The 23001-nt window shown below is 35.3% G+C and overlaps 1 protein-coding gene across 2 annotated transcripts in view; it reads left to right on the top strand.

Annotated features, from left to right (window-relative positions):
- Positions 1-6687: 6687 nt before the first annotated feature.
- Positions 6688-23001, top strand: part of LOC138691615 (zinc finger protein 235-like) — a 73363-nt gene continuing 57049 nt past the window's right edge. For both annotated transcript variants that reach the window (XM_069813765.1, XM_069813762.1), the window contains exon 1: positions 6688-6868. In XM_069813765.1, the coding sequence (XP_069669866.1) occupies positions 6776-6868 (93 nt within the window). In that variant the 5' untranslated portion in view covers positions 6688-6775. The remainder of the gene's footprint in view (positions 6869-23001) is intronic.

The following is a 23001-nucleotide window of genomic DNA, read 5'->3' as shown; positions in this document are numbered from 1 at the left end:
AAAATGACACATTCTTGAGAGAAACATGCTACAAATTAGCCTACATACATACATACATTCATGTAAGACCAGGTAGTGTTGGGGTTGGCCTTCCCTTCTGTATAGCAATAATCTGTTCTTGTAAACTGAGTTTCCTAAATTGTCCAAAATATATTATGTTTTCACTTCCATTCATTGTTGGATAATTGCACAAATAAACAATTACAAGGAAATTCACAAACTCGCAGCATTTTTTCGCGCACACTACAGCATCACACGTGTTGAAAGAGACTAGCTACTAACACATAATCAGAACCGTTTTACAGAAGTGGGAATGGGAAATAATCTGTTAGGAAAGTGAGAACAGAGAACACTGCACCCACTCAAGTGGTCTGTGATGCCACATGTACATTTTACAAGTTCAGTATCACATGCTTTTGAAGAATGTCAGTTCTTGTAAAGTCATACTACCATTATTGTTCAAAGCTGCCGGTGGCCGATTAATTTTTTTGTGTTAAAATGTCGTTTGGAGTACTTTCAACTTCAAATATATATGTACTAAACTGACGATTTGGCTGTTGTCTTATCTAGTAGACAATAAATGGAAGTGAAATTCAGGGCCAAAAAGATCTGCGATACTAACGTAGAACTACTTTCTCTTTGTTTTATATAAGTCTAACTTCAGCTTTCAGATATCCTCGAAAGTTTCAAACCATGAATAGTAGCTTATATAAAATACAATGAATAATATATTTTGATTTATGGTTTTAAAAAAGTTTATATGGTGTCTTTCATAGCTTTGCGTTATTGTGTCTCTTCCTAGATGTGTTATAGTCTAGTTCAATGCAGCATCGTTAGAAGGCAGCGGTAGCGAGCTAGTTGCACAACCAGTCGGATTCTATTTCCCGCCCATGCACTGATTCCAGAGAGTTTGTAATATACTTATATATTACAAACTCTTTGGCTGATTCAGAGGAGGATCTCCTCCCTAACTGTTCATTCGCTTGCTTTAAAACTCTGCATCTTTCTCTGGCCGCTAGTGCGCTGTTGTCTATGTGTGTTAACTGCAGTAAAGGAGGAAAGGATTGGCTTTCCTCCACACAAACAATCTCACGTCTTTCTCACAGTTTTCTAGCAGCACATGAGCACGCGTCCTTTAAAACTCGATCAATCGAGGTTTTCTTATAGCTGTGAACTTAAAAATTATCGAATCTTCCTCGAATTCAAGGCACATATTTCATTTGGTATTTACTTTCAAAAGAAGAAAAATGTGAGGAGGACGTTCCTCCCTTCCCTCCCACGAGAAACCGCCACATATATATATATATATATATAATAAGAATTGAAATGTCTCGTAACTGTGATAAAAGTATTGAAAATTGGTTTATAACGCCACATTGTCAGTGATAAAAGTGTGCAATATTCGTTGTGACTGGTGGATATTCTACCTTGACCAATAAAATGTTCACATTATTTCATTATACCTATATGGTTTCATTTGAAACGATTCCCCGATACCGCACAGTGTTTCCACGTTTTGCTTAGCTAATTGCCACGCTGATACATATACCAGTCATCAAAGTTCTCGACGATTTGTTTAATTGATTATTTTACAACGCATTTTCAACTGCTATGGTTATATATTGTCTCTATGAGATGGTGATAATGTCGGCGAAATGAATCCAGGGTCCAATGCAACGCTGAAAGTTGCCCAGCATTTCCTCTTAATTGGTTGAAGGAAAATATCGGGAAAACCTCAACCAGGTAACTGCTGACAGAAGAAGTCCTATGTATAGGGGCAATATTAAAACAGAAAAAAACAGAATCTATTGTTCTTTTGAGAATTCTCTGTGCACACTTTCCCAGAGGCAACACCTTTGACTTTTACTACACACTTCTAGATTGTTCGTGATCATATTGTACTGTGTTATGCTAGTCATGCACGGTGTTAGGAAAAAGAGCGTATAATATTTTGTGAAGAGGTAGAATAATTCATACAAACAAAATAAAAAATGTAATGAATATGCGTCCAAAAATTAATATCTTTGAAGAAATAAGGACTCTTAAATTGGTAGGTAACCCTAAGCCTACTGTAACAACCAGGGTTGTAGTCCCAAACTTTACAGTGCCGGATCTGTTTATGTTTTTTTAACCTTTGGGGAAGGGGGAAGATTTGGATAAAAAAAAAAAAAAAGAAACAAGACAAAGAAAAAATTCCATAAAGTAAGACTGTAAGGAGAATGCAAGGCAACACCAATCAATACCTACTCCATTTAGCTTCTGAAGCTCAAGTAAACCGAAATGGTCACTGTAAAGGTGATCATTCTGCGCAATGTAATAAGCTGATATAAATTTCGTTTTTATTGCTTCACGGTGGGCTGTACTCGTTTATTCGCCAACATCTTCAATTGATTGCTTTTCAGACGTATCAATAATTTTTGTGCTATGTTTTAAGCATTGGATTTCTTGTGTTCAATGATTTTTTTCGTAGTGACTTAAGCTGATTTGATCTGATCTGTTCAATCCGTAGTAATTTACTGAATATGAGCGCCATTCATTAGATACACAATACACTCTTTTTTAATCCATCTAATGTAGTTACTTCATGACACACTTTACAGCCTAGCTCACACTGCTTACAGTCAATCCACGGATAAGCTTCTCTTTTTCTTGACCACATATTTTCTTCATTCCATACATTCGGCCACTCACTTTGCAGGCCGACTTTTTGGCTTTTACTATTTTGATCATTCTTCGCAGCCATACTGGAACTGTATCTTTTATAAGCTTAACAGTATCTCTGGTTGAATTAATAGGTTCATCAAACAGAAGCGACGGGCTTGAGATATCAATAATATCAGGAGAGGAAGCTTTTGTAACTCCACTGGTAACAGCAATGGCACGAGAAGAGAAGTTAGTGCTTTAGTTTATGTTTATTTTGTTCCATATTTACTGAAGGGCAATAGATAAAAATAAAAGTTTCAAGCAGTCTTTTAGTCACGTTATAGGGAGCAAATTAACTTTTTAAAATTCACTTCGTAAAATAACTGGGAAACGAACACAACACACTTCGGTAAGTAACACCATAGACAATCTTCTGTATCATACAAAGACACGAAAACTAACGATATATGAAACGAAACGAAAGTGAATTAGGAATGTGATTATTTCGCGCAGTCGCCCTAAAGTTTAGTTTGGTGGTTGTCCAGTCACTGAATCTACCCCCATTTCTCACCACACTCTCCTAGTGGTCTCGCGACCCTCTACTTTCGCACTTGTTTCGATTTTCTAAATGTTAAAAATGTTATGTTTTATTTAACGACGCTCGCAACTGCAGAGGTTATATCAGCGTCGTCGGATGTGCCGGAATTTTGTCCCGCAGGAGTTCTTTTACATGCCAGTAAATCTACTGACATGAGCCTGTCGCATTTAAGCACACTTAAATGCCATCGACCTGGCCCGGGATCGAACCCGCAACCTTGGGCATAGAAGGCCAGCGCTATACCAACTTGCCAACCAGGTCGACTCGATTTTCTAAAGGAAGCATAGAAAATATAATCACTAAATATTCTGACATTAACTAAGATATCGTTAGCTGGGAAAGTATTGTGATGCCAAACAGATTTTAAAATTCCAAACCAGTGCCGGAGCACCGCTCCACCTTCGAACACAGTGCCAGAGCTTCGCTCCACCTCCACTACATCCCTGGTAACAACAGCATATATTTTAATGTGAGCTCTTTACTCGTTTCTCTTTGGATATGTCCCATCTATTTACACTTTAGTGCACTGTATTACAATACGATGTAGTATACAAGCAAAATGCTGACATTAGAAAATATGGTGTTAAAGTAGCAATTTCACAGTCCTTGTTTCTTGAAAAATATTTATTTTAAGACCCATGTTTATTACACTTTTTCCTTGTTTTTAAGAATGGAGCTACTACCACGTTTCAAAATATTATATTCTTTTTCTAAACATCTCGTATGTATGTTACATTTCACCACTCGAATTATTTTCCTTTCTGTGATTATAAATTAAATTATTTAAAACAAATGCTTGCCAGTTATATTGTGATGACATTTTATTAAAATGAAATTAATTTATTACTCCACGTGAAAATAATGTAAAAATTAGTTTTCCGACGTTACGTAAATTACTTTTAACATATGCGTAAAATATGTACCATATAATTTACATGGTCAAACCAGAAGCTACGATTTTCGAGCTTAACAGACAGTGTATAGTATGTTCCCTCCTTCTAAACAGCAAAAGAACTTTTCCCATTCCACATGAGAGTCGTTTTCAGCTCGTAGACACTACTTTGATAAACCATGATTCCACCACTGTTAAATGAACATATAACTGCCCACACCAACGAGCTACGAGTAGAGAGGAAAAGGGAGTAAGACGCATATGTCATACAGAGCGATAAGCATTGCCAAAGCCAGTGGGGCACCAATTCTCAAATGAGGCACCTTTGCCCATATATGCTGTATATTATAAATTAAAAAGGACTTCAATGAAATTCCATTACCTTGAATTGTAATCCTGTTACCATTACATTATACAAGGGCTATTCATAAAGTAACTTCCGTTTATTTTTTTACAGACCTGTGAATGAAGTTACAGAATTGGGTTACAATACATTTATTTTTCCACATAGTTTCCAGTCACATTGAGACACTTGTAGCATTTGACAAGCTTTGAAATTCCGCAATCGTAGAATTCGGCAGCCTGCGACTGAAGCCAACCTACGACGCTGGTTTTCAACTCTTTGTCATCGTCAAAGCGCTTCGAGTGAAGGCACGTCTTCATGTGCATGAAGAGATGGTAATCGCTAGGCACCAAATATGGGCTATAGGGAGGGTGATCCAATACTTCCCAGTTGAACTCTTGCAGTTTGGTCGCAGTAGGGCGCGCTGTGTGAGGCCGGGCATTGTCATGCAGGAAAATCACCCTGGAGCTCAACATGCCACAACGTTTCTTTTGAATGGCCGTTTTAAAATTTTTTTGTGTGTTGCAGTAACGCTCAGCCTTAATTGTGGCATTCCTTTCCGAGAACTCCACTAGCAAAATTCCTTTTCTGTCCCAGAAGACAGTTGCCATAAGTTTCCTCGTGGAAACTGTTTGACGACACTTTGTGGGTTTTTTCGGGAAGTGAGTATGGCCCCACTGCATTGATTGAAGCTTTGTTTCTGCATTCACATACCACACCCAAGTCTCATCTCCTGTCACAATCTAATCGACAAAAGGATCACCTTCTCCTTCGTAACACTCAAGAAAGGACATTGCTGCTCCCATCCGCTGAGCCTTTTGTACCTCAGAAAGAGTTTAGACACCCATCTGTCAGAAATTTTCCGGTAGCTCAAATCTTCGGTAATCACTTAGTACAGAAGAGTATGACTAATCTGTGGAAAATACTCACTAAGCTCCGACATGGTAAAACTGCGGTTTGCTCTAACCGTTTCGTCAATCAAACGAATCAGATCTGCACTCACTATACTAGATCGACCACTTCCCTCTTTATCATGGACATTGGTTCGCCCATTTTTGAACATACGGCACCTTTGTCTTACACCACCATCACTCAATACCTCTGGCCCATAAACTTCACAAAGTTGGCGATAGATTTCACTAGCTATACAGTTTTTGATCACAAGAAATCTTATTACAGAACATACCTCACAACTGTCAGAATTTGTGATTGCAGCATACATTTTGACAGCACGTGGCTCAGATAGGAACAAAACACAACCTTGACTTTACCGCTGCTTGACGTGTACTGCTGCAAGGTACACTCCACCGCAAGAACGGAGCCACTGTCTCTGTTGTTACGCACGCTATATGAAAACGGAAGTTACTTTATAAGTAGCGCTCGAATATGTGTTACATTTTTTTAATTGGGTTATTTTACGACGCTCTATCAACATCTCAGTGTCTGGATGAAATGAAAGTGATAATTCCGATGAAATGAGTCCGTGGTCCAGCACCGAAAGTTACCCAGCATTTGCTCGTATTGGGTTGAGGGAAAACCCCGGAAGAAACCTCAACCAGGTAACTTGCCCCGACCGGGATTCGAACCCGGGCCACCTGGTTTTGCGGCCAGACGCGCTGACCGTTAGTCCACAGGTGTGTACTACATGTGTTACATAACGAAGAAATATTCTTAAAAAAATATACATGTCTGTCAATGTAAAAATTCAAGATACATTTCTTTTATCCACCTAATATTAGTAATTGACCCTAAAATGGGAACGAAGTATGCTTAGATGAAACAAGTATGGCTTACTTTTCACAAAGCTATAATGTGATTAAATGCCTCAGTTGGATGAGTTTTCAGTACATTGAAAAACTTAAAAACCATTCATGGGAACAGCCTGAAAACAGAAAAAAATAGTAGCATTGATGAGTGCACAGTAAGGGATAGACAAGTCAAGGTGTGTATTCTTCGAACTGACGACAGTGATATGATAAGCAGTGTACGGTTATGGCTTCGCTCAACACCAGAAAACTCAGCTTAGCCAAGCAAGAAATTTTAAACTTTAACGTAATGTTTAATTTGTGTTGATTTTTCTTTGTGTATCCTTCGCTGTACTTATTTTTGAAACACAGGGAATTTTGGTGCAATATCGTGTCATTTGACGATCTAGTGTAGGTAATTTCATTAGCAAACATTGTCAACACTGATGCTAACTACAGAGTTGGTTTCCCCCGAAAGTGGCGGTGGCATGTGTTTGTGTGCTGTGTTTGAGACTTAGAAAAGAAGAAATTGTTGCAATTGCATTGATATCAAAATGGATTGCCACAATTATGATAACGTATCAGAAAGAAAATCTGAAGAATCTCCAGTACTGATCACTTTTCCTATAATAAGGTGTGAAATTGAGGTGAGTGCTGCCTTTCCACATGGAATAGCTATAAGTAATTAATATTTTAAATATCCTGATGATAATAGTAATTGTGTGCATCGTTTCCTCTACTATGTCCAAGATTTCAACTATAATTTGATTAATTTATTTTAAATAAGTAAACTATTAATACGGTCCTTAATTTTGTTTATATACAGAGTATGTTGAAGTAATAGAAGTAAATTTTTATATTGTTGCCATTTTGGAAAAAGTACCGAATAGATATTTCACTTCGCGCTCCGCTTATACATCTTCAAATATTTTACAACTGTTTCCTTATTCATACCAACATAATAGAAAGCTTCACTCTAGCATACACTCGAATTTTTTATATTGTAAGTGTTAATATCACGATACAGTTCTTTCGTATTTCTTTACGAATCTAATACAGGTTAGGTTAGGATATCTTATGCTTTTGGTATACCTTGCATATACGAAGCTCTGACAGGTTAGGTGAGTTATGGCTTTTGTTATGCCTTGCATATACGAATCGGTGACAGGTTAATTTAGGCTTCTGGTATGGTTTTCATATATTGAAACTTGACTAAGAATGTGCCTTTTGTTGCTGTTCTCCTTCCTATGGTAACGCAATTGTAAAGATTTAGCAAAAAATCGGTAGACCCTATGACCGTAGTCTTCAAGGTAAGACCATCATTATCAGGTAGATTAAGTCAGAGCAGTGTATATTAGAGAGCACTGCATTCTCGATGGCGGCAGCCATATTTACTCCTTGCTCGGCACAGAAGCATAAGCAGTAATGCTAGAACAATGGTGATTAAAGGAGATGTCATACATGTTGTAGTTTATTGAACACAGGAGACAAGAATTAACAAACTTTATTGTCATAGCGAAATGACTCATGGGAGATAACACTTTATTATTTATGTTATGTCAGGGGCGGTTATTCAGGTGAAGTAGGTGAAGTACCATTTCACCTATTTACGTGTAAAACACAATTTTATCTTGTATTAATAATTAATTCTAGTTATTACCGGTTCCGTATTTCTAAAATGAAAAAACCTTTATTTTCAGTAGTTATTAATAGTGCTTAGTTATATAAATAGTACCTGTAACTGTCCGCTGAATAGAATAATGTCAACCGTTACGAGCGCCGAGCAGTGTATTGAAACCTATAATACTGTAGAGGTGAAAATGTTTGGGCTCCCATTCTCATACAGCACTTGGTTTCCATGGTAACGTGACGTCACGCACTGTAGAAAGATTGCATGAGTGAAGTGCGTTTCTGAGTCTTTCAGTTACGGAGAACTGTCAGACTTGTAGGTGGAGTGACCAGTTTGCAGATCGAACGGTGCAGAAGGGTTGAAGCTGGTCTCCAAGGCCGGGGGCTATTGTTGAAGGGCTGTGAAATTTTATAGTGTGTAGGCCTACTACCTGACTCGAGAAAAGTATCCTCATTCCTTGTGTCTAAGCAGCCACCCCTGCAGTGGTAAATTAGCTGGCTCTATGTTATTTTATCAGGAATGTACGCCACATACATTCGTAAAGTTTGAAAGTTGTCTTCCGCCGCATGTATTATTTCTTCTCATGTGTTTGCCAGTTTTGTTCCAGCTCTTGTATTTGAAAGTTTAACGCGTGCGTAAATGTACACATGTACTGGTAGTTTAGTACTTATTAACTTATTATTTAATGTATTTAGAGTATATTACTGATAAGTGTATATAGTGTATTAATCCTACATCGTAGTGTATATTGTATGTTTAATCACTATAGTGCTATTATACAAATACTTAGGTACCAATACATAGAAAATATTAATAAATGAGTGAGAAATATGTATCCCGAAAATGGCATGGTTTGTAATATATTATAAAAATTCCATTTTGCAGACTTAAATATGAGGATGGAAAAGATGTTTTAAATTCTTGACATCCTACAGTTCCTTTTGTTCTTTGTTTTCAAAAAGTGATAAAAATAGAGAAGTTGTATAAAATTACAAAAACAAATTATTCCGATGAAAGAAGCTTTTCTCTTTGAAAAGATTGAAAATTTCATTTGGAATGCTACATAATAGGAGATACTTTCATCATGCCCATAGCTTTGCATAGAGATATACCGTCCACCCTCAGTTGAACTGAGACATTTTATGAAGACATTATTGACAGGCTTGCTGTTTTGAAAGATAGGAGGATTGACTTTGTATGCAAGAAATTGGGTGAGTCCTGAAATAAATTAATTTTCCCGTTTGCATGTGTTCTAGAACTATTAAAATTGCACGTAGTTTACGAATAGTAGGCCTACTCATTATATTGGTAAAACTGTTCATGCATTTGTGTATGTGAACAGCACTTCACCTATTTTCTTTACGACGAGCCGCTACTGTAGTCATGTCCATTTCAATAGGGATAACATCAACAATTTTCTAATGCAATTCTCACACCAACATTTCGACCGCCACATTTAGCAAATTGTTGTCGGGCATTTGCTATAACAGACAATTTTCTTAACAATAAATATATTCTAGTTCTAAAATAGTGATAAGACTTTTTCAAATATATTATAACTAATTGAGAACATATGAGTTGAAGTGTTAATGAATAAAGACTTCAAATCTTTTAGTGTCAATACATTTTCTACCAACGTTTCACATTTTTCTGCATTTATAATTATGTCAAACACGAATTTATAAGGGTATACGTGACTTTTCCATGTACGACTTGAGAGTCACTAATATGCTAATAAAATGTATAGATTCGTCCCTGTTATCAGTTATTAGATATGAAATACAGTTTTCACAAATATTATATAACTTATTTTGTTTTATTTTGAACAATACTGATCCCAACAAATAGTAAAGAGCTTGTTGTTCACTCAAGTCAATATTTCCATTTTCAGTTAAGTTAAAATTTAGCCTTTATCAATTTCTTTTGCTCAGATTCATCTTCACTAGACCTTTCTGTTTTGGGTTTACTTACATCTATACCTAGAAACTCAACTAATTGTTCAGAATCGCAAATTTCCCCAAAGGTCTTTTTCCCTCCGGCTTCCCAACAATACTGTATATGGATTTCTGGATTCGTCCATACGTGCTACATGCCCTGCTCATCTCAAACGTCTGGATTTAATCTTCCTAATTATGTCAGATGAAGAATACAATGCGTGCAATTCTGCATTGTGTAACTTTCTCCATTCTCCTGTAACTTCATCCCTCTTAGCCACAAATATTTTCCTAAGAACCTTATTCTCAAGCAGTCTTAATCTCTGTTCCTCAAAGTGAGAGTTCAACTTTCACAACCATACATAACAACCGGTAAAATAACTGTTTTAGAAATTCTAATTTTCAGATTTTTTTTATAGCAGACAAGATGACAAAATCTTCTCAGCCGAATAATAACAGGCATTTTCCATATTTATTCTGCGTTTAATTTCCTCCCGAGTGTCATTTATATTTGTTACTGTTGCTCCAAGATATATTAATTTTTCTACCTCTTTGAAGGATAAATTTCTAATTTTTATATTTCCATTTTATATAATATTCTGGTCACGAGACATAATCATATACCTTTTTCTTTTCGGGACTTACTTCCAAACCTATTGCTTTACTTGCTTCAGTAAAGTTCCCGTATTTTCCCTAATAGTTTGTGTATTTTCTCCTAATATATTCATGTCACCCGCATAGACAATAAGCTGTAATGCTAATTCAGTACAACAGCAATTGATTACACATTGATTAACTGCACACCAACACGGCATTCTTTACGATAATGATGGAAAATCACACTAGAAATCTGTGTTCCTACGCAAGTCTTACGGTGTACTGAGTCTCTGCAGGAGTAAATATGGCCGCCGCGTCGGCATTTGTCGAATCAAAAGAATGCGGTACTCTCCAATATACACTGCTCTGGATTAAGTTAGCTTCTTAGAAGGTGACAGCGATTGAGTGCAGGTTATTAAGGTGGTGTGGTGGTGAGTGTTTGTTAGTGACGTTGTCAATACTGGTGACTGAGAAGTTATTCTAATAGCCAATAATATTTCATCACACTTTCTACATTTCGTGGCCTTGGTTTGACAAGGTTCTAACTCTTTTTTTCTATACTTCTGAGATACAGAGCTTCAAAGTTTCAATTTGTTGTAATATGAACATTTAATTTCTTATACTTATGAAATGTTACGTATGGCATTTTAAAGCATTGAACTTATAATTACATACCCTCATAGCCTAATATGACCACTTATTCATTTCATTTAAAATATTTAATTTTGCAGTTAGAACTATGTCCTTCCATAATGAATTTTCAGTGTGAGACAAGGTTCTAAGTGCTGATAGAACTTTCTCAAACTATTTTTATTCATTACATAAAACATAACTTTGAAAAAATAATTGCTCTCTTTTAATTTATTATTGGATAACAATAAAATTGGCATTAAGTAAAGTACAGAAATTAAAAGTATATTTTGTGAAAACAATCAGATCTTTGTTATATCACTTTTCATGAAAGGTCAAGCTCACTTTCCATGCCTTCTATTTTGGTGCATTTTCTTGATTATATAATTATGACATTAATAGTTACATATGTATTTTTGTTGTTATTAGGCTTATTATGATTACAATGTCGCTTGTATTATTTAAATTTATTTATATATTTTATGTTGTTTATGTTATACCATATTTTTAAATGAAACAAATAATTACACAATTAAAAATATTCCTCTTGGTTTAAAAAGCAGTTTCTTGGAAGTGAAGATAGTCATCAAATTTATTATTGACGAATAAAAAAAATGTGTATTTTAAGTAATAGGGATGAGTAAATGTTATGAACACGTGAAAAAATGGCTAAGTGGAAGACAGAGGGATTGAATATAAAAATCATCTTACATATTGTTTGGCTGTTCTATATAAACAAAACTTTTTTCATTGTGTAAATTTTTGTCCATCTAAATGCAATTGTTGGCATTATAACTCTGTGAAACAGTATGTCACCCAATTGAAGAAATTTACTGAGATGTTGAGAATTTATTACTGAAGCCAAGTGTTCTTTCCAAACGCTGCCTATTTGTCCTTTCCTTCCTCTTCATTGAAAAAGTAGAAAACTCTTAAAATTTATTTAACTTTGTGGTCTACTTCACTCTGTTTCGTTCTCATTTAGTTCTCTATTTTGTCTTATTTCAGGCATATAACGGTAAGCACACAATTTAATAGTAAAAAATCCGTACTCTTTGAAAATTATGAATTTTTCAATGCAGAGCTTTTTAGATATCACAAATTTCATTGTAGACCACATGTTACGACTGAGGTTAGTTTCATTACATATAATAAGTCAATTACCTTCTTTGGGGTTGTTTCTTCATGATCATTATCAGATGAAGTAGGAGGAATGTAATCTTCAGGGTAGTCATCAGAACTTTGATATCCCTATTTCATTATGCTGATAGCTGTTTCTTATAGAAAAAAAAATGTACCAGTCTACTGGTATTTCTTTTCAATTAATTATAAATAATGTGAAAACATTACTCATATTTATCAATACGACATGAAAATTACAAATAAAATATATCATGCTTAGCTGTGCATAACACAAATTAAAGTCCTCAATCTCTGCGAGAGAATAGTAGCAGCTTGCAATTAGAACTTTTCAGAAGTTGTCATCAGTTAGAACTGTGTCACAATACTATTGCGTTCATTTTTCAACAAATTGTGCTGAAATGTATTTATAAGCTAGACAGTATTATGAAGAGTGATAACAAAATGAAAAACACATTATTGCCAATTTTGTTAGAACCTTGTCAAACCAAAGCCACGATATATTCTCTAGAATATTCTGGCGTTTCTCAAGATTACTTAATAGATGTGCACATTCTCGACCTACAAATAATTTCAGAATATCATATTTCGTTCCCGACGCACATTTAATATTTATAAATTTCATTGGGAAATAGTACGTAAAACAGGAATTATTTTCTCGTACCTTTCAATTCAGTGTGTTTAAGGAATAATGTATAACATTTATTAGTGCCTATTAGGGAGATGTGGGAAGTTGCTCGTAAAATTAATTTTTATCAAGATGCGTAAAATACGCGTAAAATGTGTAATTTGCTATGAATGTAAAAAAAGTAACAAAATCACAACTTGCTCTAATAAATTAAATAAACATTTATTAGTGCGCATTAGGCAGACGAGGGAAGTTGCGCGTAAAATTAATTTCTACACGATGCGCGTAAAATACGCATAAAATATGTAATTTACTAAAAATGTAAAAAAAGTAATAAAATCACAACTTGCTCTAATAAATTAACTAAACATTTATTAGTGCGCATTAGGCAGACGAGGGAAGTTGCGCGTAAAATTAATTTCTACACGATGCGCGTAAAATACGCATAAAATATGTAATTTACTAAAAATGTAAAAAAAAGTAATAAAATCACAACTTGCTCTAATAAATTAAATAAACATTTATTAGTGCGCATTAGGCAGACGAGGGAAGTTGCGCGTAAAATTAATTTCTACACGATGCGCGTAAAATACGCATAAAATATGTAATTTACTAAAAATGTAAAAAAAAGTAATAAAATCACAACTTGCTCTAATAAATTAAATAAACATTTATTAGTGCGCATTAGGCAGACGAGGGAAGTTGCGCGTAAAATTAATTTCTACACGATGCGCGTAAAATACGCATAAAATATGTAATTTACTAAAAATGTAAAAAAAAGTAATAAAATCACAACTTGCTCTAGCAAATTAAATAAACAAAGTGTCAAATAATCGTTAACTCGAGTTCCCAGGTTCCAACGTGCGTTACTTGCGGTAATTCATACGTGTTCTTCATATCAACTGTTATAATATCTTCTATCTTTTGAAACAATTCACCGGTACCGCACAGTGTTTCCGCGTTTTGCTTAGCTAATCGCCACGCTGATACATATACCAGAGGTTACTGGTATTAGTCATCAAAGCTCTCGACGATTTGTTTAATTGGTTATTTTACAAAGCTTTTCAGCTGCTATGTTTATAATGTAGTGTCTGTATGAGATGGTGATAATATTGGCGAAATGAATCCCGGGTCCAATGCAACACCGAATGTTACCCAGCATTGGCTCTAATTGAGGGGAAATACCGGGAAAACCTCAACCAGGTAACTGGTTCCATCTGCTGACAGAAGAAGTCCTATTTATAGTGCCAATATTAAACAGAAAAAAACAAAATCTATTGTTCTTTTGAGAACTCTCTGTGCACACTTTACCAGAGGCGACACCTTTGACTTTTACTACACACTTCTAGATAGTTCGTGATTGTAATCTGATAGTCTAGTCATTCAGGGTGTTAGGAAAAAAAGCCTATAATATTTTGCGGAGATGTAGAATTTATACAAATAAGATAAAAACTATAATAAATATGCTTCCAAAAATTAATATCTTTGAAGAAACAAGGACTCATAAATTGGTAGGTAAGCCTAAGCCTACTGTAATAACAGCATATATTTTCACTCGTTTCTCTTCAGATATGTCCCATCTATTTACACTTTAGTGTACTGTATTACAATAGGATACAAGCAAAATGCTGACATTTGAAGATGTGGAGCAGTTAAAGTACCAATTTCACATTCCTTATTTCTTGAAATAAATTAATGTTAGATGTTGTTACAGTACGAATTTCACAGTCCTTGTTTCTTCAGAAATATTTATTTTAGTACTCATGTTTATTACGCTTTTTCCTTGTTTTTAAGAATGGACCTACTATCACGTTTCAAAATATTATATTCTTTTTCTAAACATCTCGTATGTAGGTCTATGTTACATTTCACCACTCAAATTATTTTCCTTTGTGTCATTATAAATTAAATTATTTAAAACAAATGCTTCCTAGTTATAATGTGATGACATTTTATTAATATGAAATTAATTTATTACACCGCGTGTAAATCATGTAAAAATTAGTTACGTTTAACATTCGCGTAAAATATATACATATCGTCGCTTAAGAACCAATACTGCATAACTGATAAAATGTAAATTTTACAGGAGAAGGGAAAAACCGAATAGAAACCATAAAAATAACTCAATAGTCTTGAAAAGTGGTGTATGGCTATGAAATAGCTTAACTAATTTGTAACTAAGTGAAAATGGATGATCGTGGCCATAGACATTTGGCCATGTCACTTACGCAGTATTGGAACTCTGCCGTTGACTACATTTTGTTAGTTACGTGGTATTGTGAGACAACTTTAGCAGCTTCAGTACACATGTTGACTATCGTTTTCTTTGCGTTAAAACTGTCTTCTGGAAATATTATTCGTGCTCTTGTATATGTCAATGTGTTATCTGAATTGTTGTCCTACCGTCTGATTTGAGGTCAAGGTCGGTAGGCTGTACTTGAGTCAGCAGTAGATCTACGTTCCAGACAATGATTGCTGCATTCTTACAGTCAATCAAATGCTGAAACTACGGGAAAGGAAAAACGAAGACACAGTTCAATGTCTATTGTAATAATAATAATAATAATAATAATAATAATAAAAATAATAATAATAATAATAATAATAATAATAATAATAATAATAATAATGACAATCTGATAACAGGTACTTTATTTTCACACTACGTATTTGAATAGATAAGTATAATTGTTACTAAAACGTTGCTGACAAATATAATTGTATAATAAAATGATGATTAATAATAATAATAATTATTATTATTGTTATTATTATTATTGTTATTATTATTGACAATGGACTTCCTGCGAATAATGAATAGAAAATCATATAAAAATGTAATAATGATGATAATAATAATTTTCAGGCACAATATTCGTTAAACACAATAAAGAAATAATTATAGGCCTACACTGGAATAATAAAAAGTAATCCTTGACTAACCCTATTGTGGAATGCTATCATAAAAACAAAGGCAGTCTCTAGTAATAACATTCTTCAATTACTGCAGATGATTCCATTTTGACTCATTAATCTTCAGCCTATCATTGTACAGTTGTGGAAAAACGACATTCCAGGAGAGCTTCTTAGGGCGCCTAGGCATCTCTTGGAAGTCATCATTGACATTGCACTTGAAAAGTATTATACCATCAGGGCAATACTGAATGACTCTTAAGTCAGTGACCGTAGAGTCATTTTCATTCCTCCCAAGCCGAATAGAGTCGTATACCACAAATCTTTAGTCGCAAAGTTGGTGAAGAAGTTATGAGTCAGATAATGGACTTCATAGGGGAATGGTTTCTTCCTAGCCTCTTTAGAAATAATCAAAGCATACAGGGTAGGAAGTGTTATTTCACGTCCTTTCTGTTTACATTCAATAGAACTATGGACGAAATCGAATTCCATTTGCGTATGTCCTTTTTCCAAAACTTTCTGTGTTATTGTAACACCAGTATTAATGGCTAATCTTAATAAGGCATTTGCCATTACTACGTTTCTATTCTGGTAATTACAACCATCAGAATACAGAATAACTGGGGGTAGACGATCTTTCAGTTGCTTGGTTAACGTAGACTATCCTACACGCATGATGCAAAAGTTGACGCCACTAGATCAGACTCTGCCTCATCAAACCAGTAGCATACTGCTTCCCGAGTGGCTAGGTTGTACATTGTAAAATTATGCACAGCTAATTTTCTTTTATAATACATGGAACTAGCCTGCACAAATGGTCCCATCTTAACTGTTTGAAGATCCATTGTATAAACTATACACAAATTTTTCTGCCCATTTTCTTTGTCTTTGTATTTTTCATTTCTTGCCAATTCTTTCCTTTCATTATGAGTTTTCCATTCTTCTTCTTTGATATTTCAGGCTTTATACACAGCTGCAGCAAACATTACAATGAATCTTCTTGGGCCTAAAGAGACTGAGGTTAGACTCCTGAAACAAACTGTCGAAAGTATGTCGGCTTAGGTTACTGTCATCACATTTTTCTTAGTAAAGCACATATAATTGTGACTGTGACTGCACAATCGGTTCTAGATACAATTTTGTGGACGTTCGTCTACAATAATGTGACGGTAATTTAGGCAGGCTACTGAAGAAAGAAATAAGAAATTCTTTCGAATGCTCTTTTTTCTGTGATTTTGCACGAGGACATGACTCATTTTTTACAGAAGGGACGCCATCAGTACTACTAGCTAACCAATGTCGCATAGTCCATTCTTCAATTTCCATTGTACACAGAAACATCTTTTTGCAAACCAGAATTTTTTTCTCATGTTATACCATACCTTTGTTAATGTTCACAGAAGTTTCTCCCGTGTTGAATGCAGAACATAGCACAGATTGTATTTCATTCTCGCTAAACTGACCGTCGTCCGATTCATTTCTTTTCTTGTATCTGTAGGTCTATATAAGTTAATAATAAAATAATAAATATCGTACATTTCTGTGAATGAACTTGCAGTAAGATTCTACGTGAATTCAGCTCAACTAACATTCAATTGACATTAGAGAAATAATTATATTACATTTACCTTTTAGAATAATTGAAACTGAACACTTCTTTAATCTTCTCAGAATAATACACACTGTTGACACGATTTCACAAGGCAGTAACTAGAACCAGCTTCCGTACTGAGGGTGCGCAGGGAGTAGACATAACAGCTTATCTGTTGTCAGATACGCGGTTTTTCCAACAGACTTCTCGTGACTTCAGATACGCGGTATTGTACCCCCTCCTTCGCACGCAGGCCATTCATGAAATCAAATTCCCGTGCTTGTCAATTCATGCAGATGACAGTGGAGGTACCATCTGTGCAAAAAAACAGTTTTGACCAAAAATGTCAGTTACGCGGTATTGTTTCTTAAGCGACGATATAATTTACACGGTCAAACCAGAAGCTACGATTTTCGAGCTTATCAGACATTGTACCGTATGTTCTCTCCTTGTAAACAGCAAAAGAACTTTTCCCTTTCCACATGAGAGTCGTTTTAAGCTCGTACACACTACTTTGATAAACCGTGATTCCACCACTGTTAACTGAACATATAACTGCCACACCAACGAGCTACGAGTAGAGGGGAAAAGGGAGTAAGACGCTTATGTCATACAGAGTGATAAGCATTGCCAAAGCCGTTGAGGCACCAATTCTCAAATGAGGCACCTGTGCCCATGTATGCTTATACGTTAAGTTAAAAAAGGACTTCAATGAAATTCTATTACCATAAATTATAGTCCTGTTACCATTACATTATATATGTGTTACATAACGAAGAAATATTCTAAAAAAAATAAAACATCTCTGTCAATGTAAAAATTCAAAATACCCACTTAACATCAGTAATGGACCCTAAAATAGGAACGAAGTATGCTTAGGTGAAACAAATATCTTTTATACATCACAAAGCTATAACATGATTAAATGCTTCAGTTGGATGGGTTTTCAGTACATTGAAAAACTTAAAACTGCTCATAGGAACAGGCTGAAAACAGAAAAAATGGTAGCAAAGGACAGGAGAGAAGACAAGTAAAGCTATGATAAGCAGTGCACCGTTATGGCTTTGTTCAACACCCGGAAACTCAGCTTCGTCTAGCGAAAGAAGTTTAACTTTTAACATAATGTATAATTTGTGTTGATTGGTTTTTATGTATACTTCGCTTTCAATGAGTTGGAAAAACTCGTTCGCTGTATTTATTTTTGAAACGCAGGATATTTTGGTGCTATATCGGGTCATTTGACGATCTCGTGTAGGTAATTTCATTAGCAAGCATTGTCAACACTGATCCTAACTACAGTTGGGGTCCTCGAATGTACCGATCGAATGTTTTGTGTGCTCTGTTTGAGACCTAGAAAAGAAGAAATTATTGCAATTGCGTTGAGCTAAAGATGGATTGCCATAATTATGATAACGTATCAGAAAGAAAATCAGAAGTATATCCAGTGCTTATCATTTTTCCCATACTAAGGTGTGAAACTGAGGTGAGTGTTGCCTTTCCGCATGGATTACCTATAAGTAATTTTTTCAGTATCCTGATGATAATAGTAACTGTGTATATTGTTTCCTCTACTATGTCGTAGATTTCAACCGTAATTTGATTAATTTACTTTGAAATAAATTAACTGTTAATATGGTCCTTTATTTTGTTTATATAAGACAATGTTGAAGTAATAGGAGTATATTGTTAAATTCTTGCCATTTTGGAAAATATATCGAATAGATATTTCACTTCCCGTTCTGCTTATACATCTTCAACTGTTTCCTTCTTCACACCAACATAACTTAGAAAGCTTCACATTAGCGTGCACTCGAATTTTTTATATTGTGTTAATATCACGATACGGTTCTTTCGTATTTCTGTTACGAATCTAATACAGTTAGGTTAGGATACCTAATGCTTTTGGTATGCCTTGCATATACTGTATGCTACTTGTAACTGCTTTGTAAAATTTCATAAAAATCTGTCAGATAGGAGAAAAGTTTCTAATTTTGTCTAAATGCGCCCCCCTATAAGGGGTATTTCCCTTATACCTTCGTAACGAGAGCTTGCATACAAAACATATATGCTACCAGTAACTACTGTGTAAAATTTCATAAAAATCTGTTAGGTAGCTGAAAAGTTATTAACATGTACCGCTAAATTTGCATTCTAGACCACTGTGGGGCGGTTGGAGAAGCTCCGCATTAACACTGCTTATCATTGTAACCTAAACGCATTGTTCTGATGTTACTATGGAAACAATTTTCGAAATGAAATAGACCAACTACACGTTTCCAATATTCGTTGCATAGATGTGTTCTTCATAGGAGTATATTTATTACGCTGTTGCAATTTAAGTATTAATAAATTAAGAAGACTAATAATTAAGTAAACATAAATAAAAGCAATATCAAATAGACGTATATAACCCAGCGCTTGCAAACACAATCCAGCAAATTACCAACACTCACTGAAAAGAACAGACCGATGCTAGTTGTAGGCCTATTTCTCTTACAGCTATATTGCTGTGTATAGAAGAGTGAGAAAATAATCTTTGTCATTACTTTACATTGTATTATTTTTCTACCTGATAGTTTGTTCTTAGTGCGAACAACAACTTCAACAGCAAATTTGTTTTTAGACTTCGCGTCCTGATTAGATTCACCTACCCGGAAATATTTGAATCGCTTGTGTAGATGTTGGCTGGGCATAAATTTCATAAGTATGCGTAGGTGGAGACGGGTTACGGTTCGATTCTCGGTGATCGCTCTCTAAAGAGAAATAGATTCTTAACACTCTGAATACAAGCCACTTTCTTGCGCACAACGAACTCAGGAATATGTTACGCGTGTTCCTGATAAATTTTGTGATTCAATTCGTTTCAACAAACTTGATCCATTCCGAATTTAATGTTTTTAGTATTAACCAAATATATAAATATTCTTAAATGAAATGTCTGTGATGAAACCCTAATTAATTTTGTAGCTCAAACCCATGAAATAAAATTGTTACTTCAATTGAACCTTAAATCTACACATCGAATGGTTTACTACAGGGACATTTTTTTATTTTTACTTCAATTTTTATTGCACCTGAGTTTTCGAAAATACTTCACTCCCACCCCTTCTAGTAATGAAGTTCAACCGTCCTCCACACAGAACCAAGACCGCCTTAAATAATTAATTATATATTATATAATATCTTATATTAATTAAACAAACCGATATTTACCATTTATATTGTTATCGTTCTTTAGTGATCCTGTATAAATAATATTGAAATTATTTATATTCTGTTAACGTTCTTAAGCGACATAAATAACATAAATTTAATATTAGGTTTGGAACAATACAGTTGCATAATACTGGTTTTAGTTTTTTTCTTTTTATATTATTATATTATACTATCTTCAAACACAATAACATGAAAAGCTGTGACGAGGAAATGAAACTCAGACGTTTACATCTAAATTCCGACGTTTTTCCGACAGAACTACGAGGGCACAAGTAAAGAAACATTTGCGGAAAAAGTGGACCAATCCCCCTCCAAGATTTTCTGATGATTTGTACAAGTTCGTCCAGGATGCGGGGGGCAAAGGCTAATTGGGATTTCTCGGTTCTGATCAGGTCAAAAATCCTGATAGAACTAACATTTAACACTTGCGGTGAATTTCGGTGAAGTCCGGAGGGCCCAATTAGTCAAATCCACTCTCTCACCGCCAAGCTTGGGCCCCTGGGATCTATTAAGATGCGAAAGAGACAGTGGTGTGCGGAAAGCAATGGGAAGTTAGCGCATTTATCCTTCCCAAGAAAAATCGCAAAGGAAGCTTTTAACAGAAAAAGGAGGAACTTCTGGGGACCTCTGGAAAAAGAACTAAGGAATAGACTAGTGAAGTGTTTTGTGTGGAGTGTGGCACTGTGTGAGGAAAAAACGTGGACATTACGATGAAATGAAGAGAAACGAATAGAAGCATTTGAAATGTGGAGAATAAGAAATGCAGCTGTGTTGGAAAAAGTGGATGAAGAAAGAATGATGGTGAAACTGATTACAAAGAGAAAAAGGAATTGGTTGGGTCACTGGTTGAGAGGAAACTGCCTACTCAGGGATGCACTGGAAGGAATGGTGAACGGGAGAAGAGTTCGGGGCAGAAGAAATCAAATAATAGACGACATTAAGATATGTGGATTATGTGCGGAGACTAAGAGGAAGACAGAAAATAGGACAGATTGGAGAATGTTGGGTTTGCATTGAAGGACCTGCCCATTTATGTATGTCCCATGGTGGAAGAATACTGGCGAGGCGGTGCGCAGCTATCGTCCCCTCTCATTTGCACAGATGACGTCACGCTGGGACCAATATCCAGCCTTGCCTTCAGTAAAGCATTACATTGAGGCGGTTCTGATCTTGATTATGTTACTCGAAGGCATCGTTGATGAAAATAAATATTTGTTACGGGACATTATAATTATGAACAATGATAATATGCTGATGATACAGCAATAACTCTGTGCACTTACTTACTTACTTACTTACTTACTGGCTTTTAAGGAACCCGGAGGTTCATTGCCGCCCTCACATAAGCCCGCCATTGGTCGCTATCCTGAGCAAAATTAATCCAGTCTCTATCATCATATCCCACCTCCCTCAAATCCATTGTAATATTATCCTCCCATCTACGTCTCGGTCTCCCCAAAGGTCTTTTTCCCTCCGGTCTCCCAACTAACACGCTATATGTATTTCTGGATTCGCCCATACGTGCTACATGACCTTTACTATGCCTAAAGCCGACATTAGGGAGTATTTTCCAGTCTTTTTGCATCCTACCTCGAATGGGGATCACTTCAAACTACAGATTTTAATTTCTCAACTTGGAGTTTTAAAGCAGAACAAGCTTGCATTGAATGAGAGGACACTGGATAAAATCTACTGGTCGTTTCTCGTCACAATAGAAGCGTGTATTAGAATAGTACCAACTAAATATAAATATCTCTAATATTTATATACGGAGAGCTGTGAAAATGAGGACACACAAAGTAGAAGAGGGGATAAGCAAAGTGAAGTAGTCGGTCTGCATGGCGCAGTCGGTCGAGTGCTATTCGCTTTATGACTCTTAATACACATAAAAAAATATTACACTTTGAACAATTTAAATTGTTTAATTAAACTCAATTTGTGAGTCTCATTGTAACTGTATACGCGTTACTACCGCTTGTTATATTGTAGCCTATGCAATGCAATTCCTCCCATGTGAAGTAGAGGAACATGTAATCTCCTATGTGAATATTAAGCATATATTTTTGTAGTTGTGACACGCTGGCTTATTAAGCATAGATTATTGTTATCAATTATGTAGTCTGACTGCACAGAGATTGTATTTAAATGTGTAGAATAAATAAATGAACAAAATCCCACTAATAAATGTGTTTATTCTTCCTACTGAAAAAAAATTATGTTTTGCCCATAGGAGATATTGTAGGAACAACGACGATAATGTTTTTGTTACATTCATCTTAAGCCAGATCACGGCGGGTACAGGGTGTGAGGGCGATCTCCTCGTGACTGCCATCTGTGCTGCAGGGAAGAGTGTTGCCGTCTGTTGCAACTGCTACTGAATTCACTGCGATATAGCGATCTTTCCTAGGAACAAAATCGATTTCTTACTAAATAAAAATAAAGAAATGGAGAAGGAAGCTTCTGTTCTTTTAATCTTAAGCACTTAGTGCGTGAACTTACTG

This window comes from Periplaneta americana, chromosome 16 (genome assembly GCF_040183065.1).
Source record: "Periplaneta americana isolate PAMFEO1 chromosome 16, P.americana_PAMFEO1_priV1, whole genome shotgun sequence".
Classification (NCBI taxonomy): Eukaryota; Metazoa; Arthropoda; class Insecta; order Blattodea; family Blattidae; genus Periplaneta; species Periplaneta americana.
This window is presented reverse-complemented; position numbering and strand designations above follow the sequence as displayed.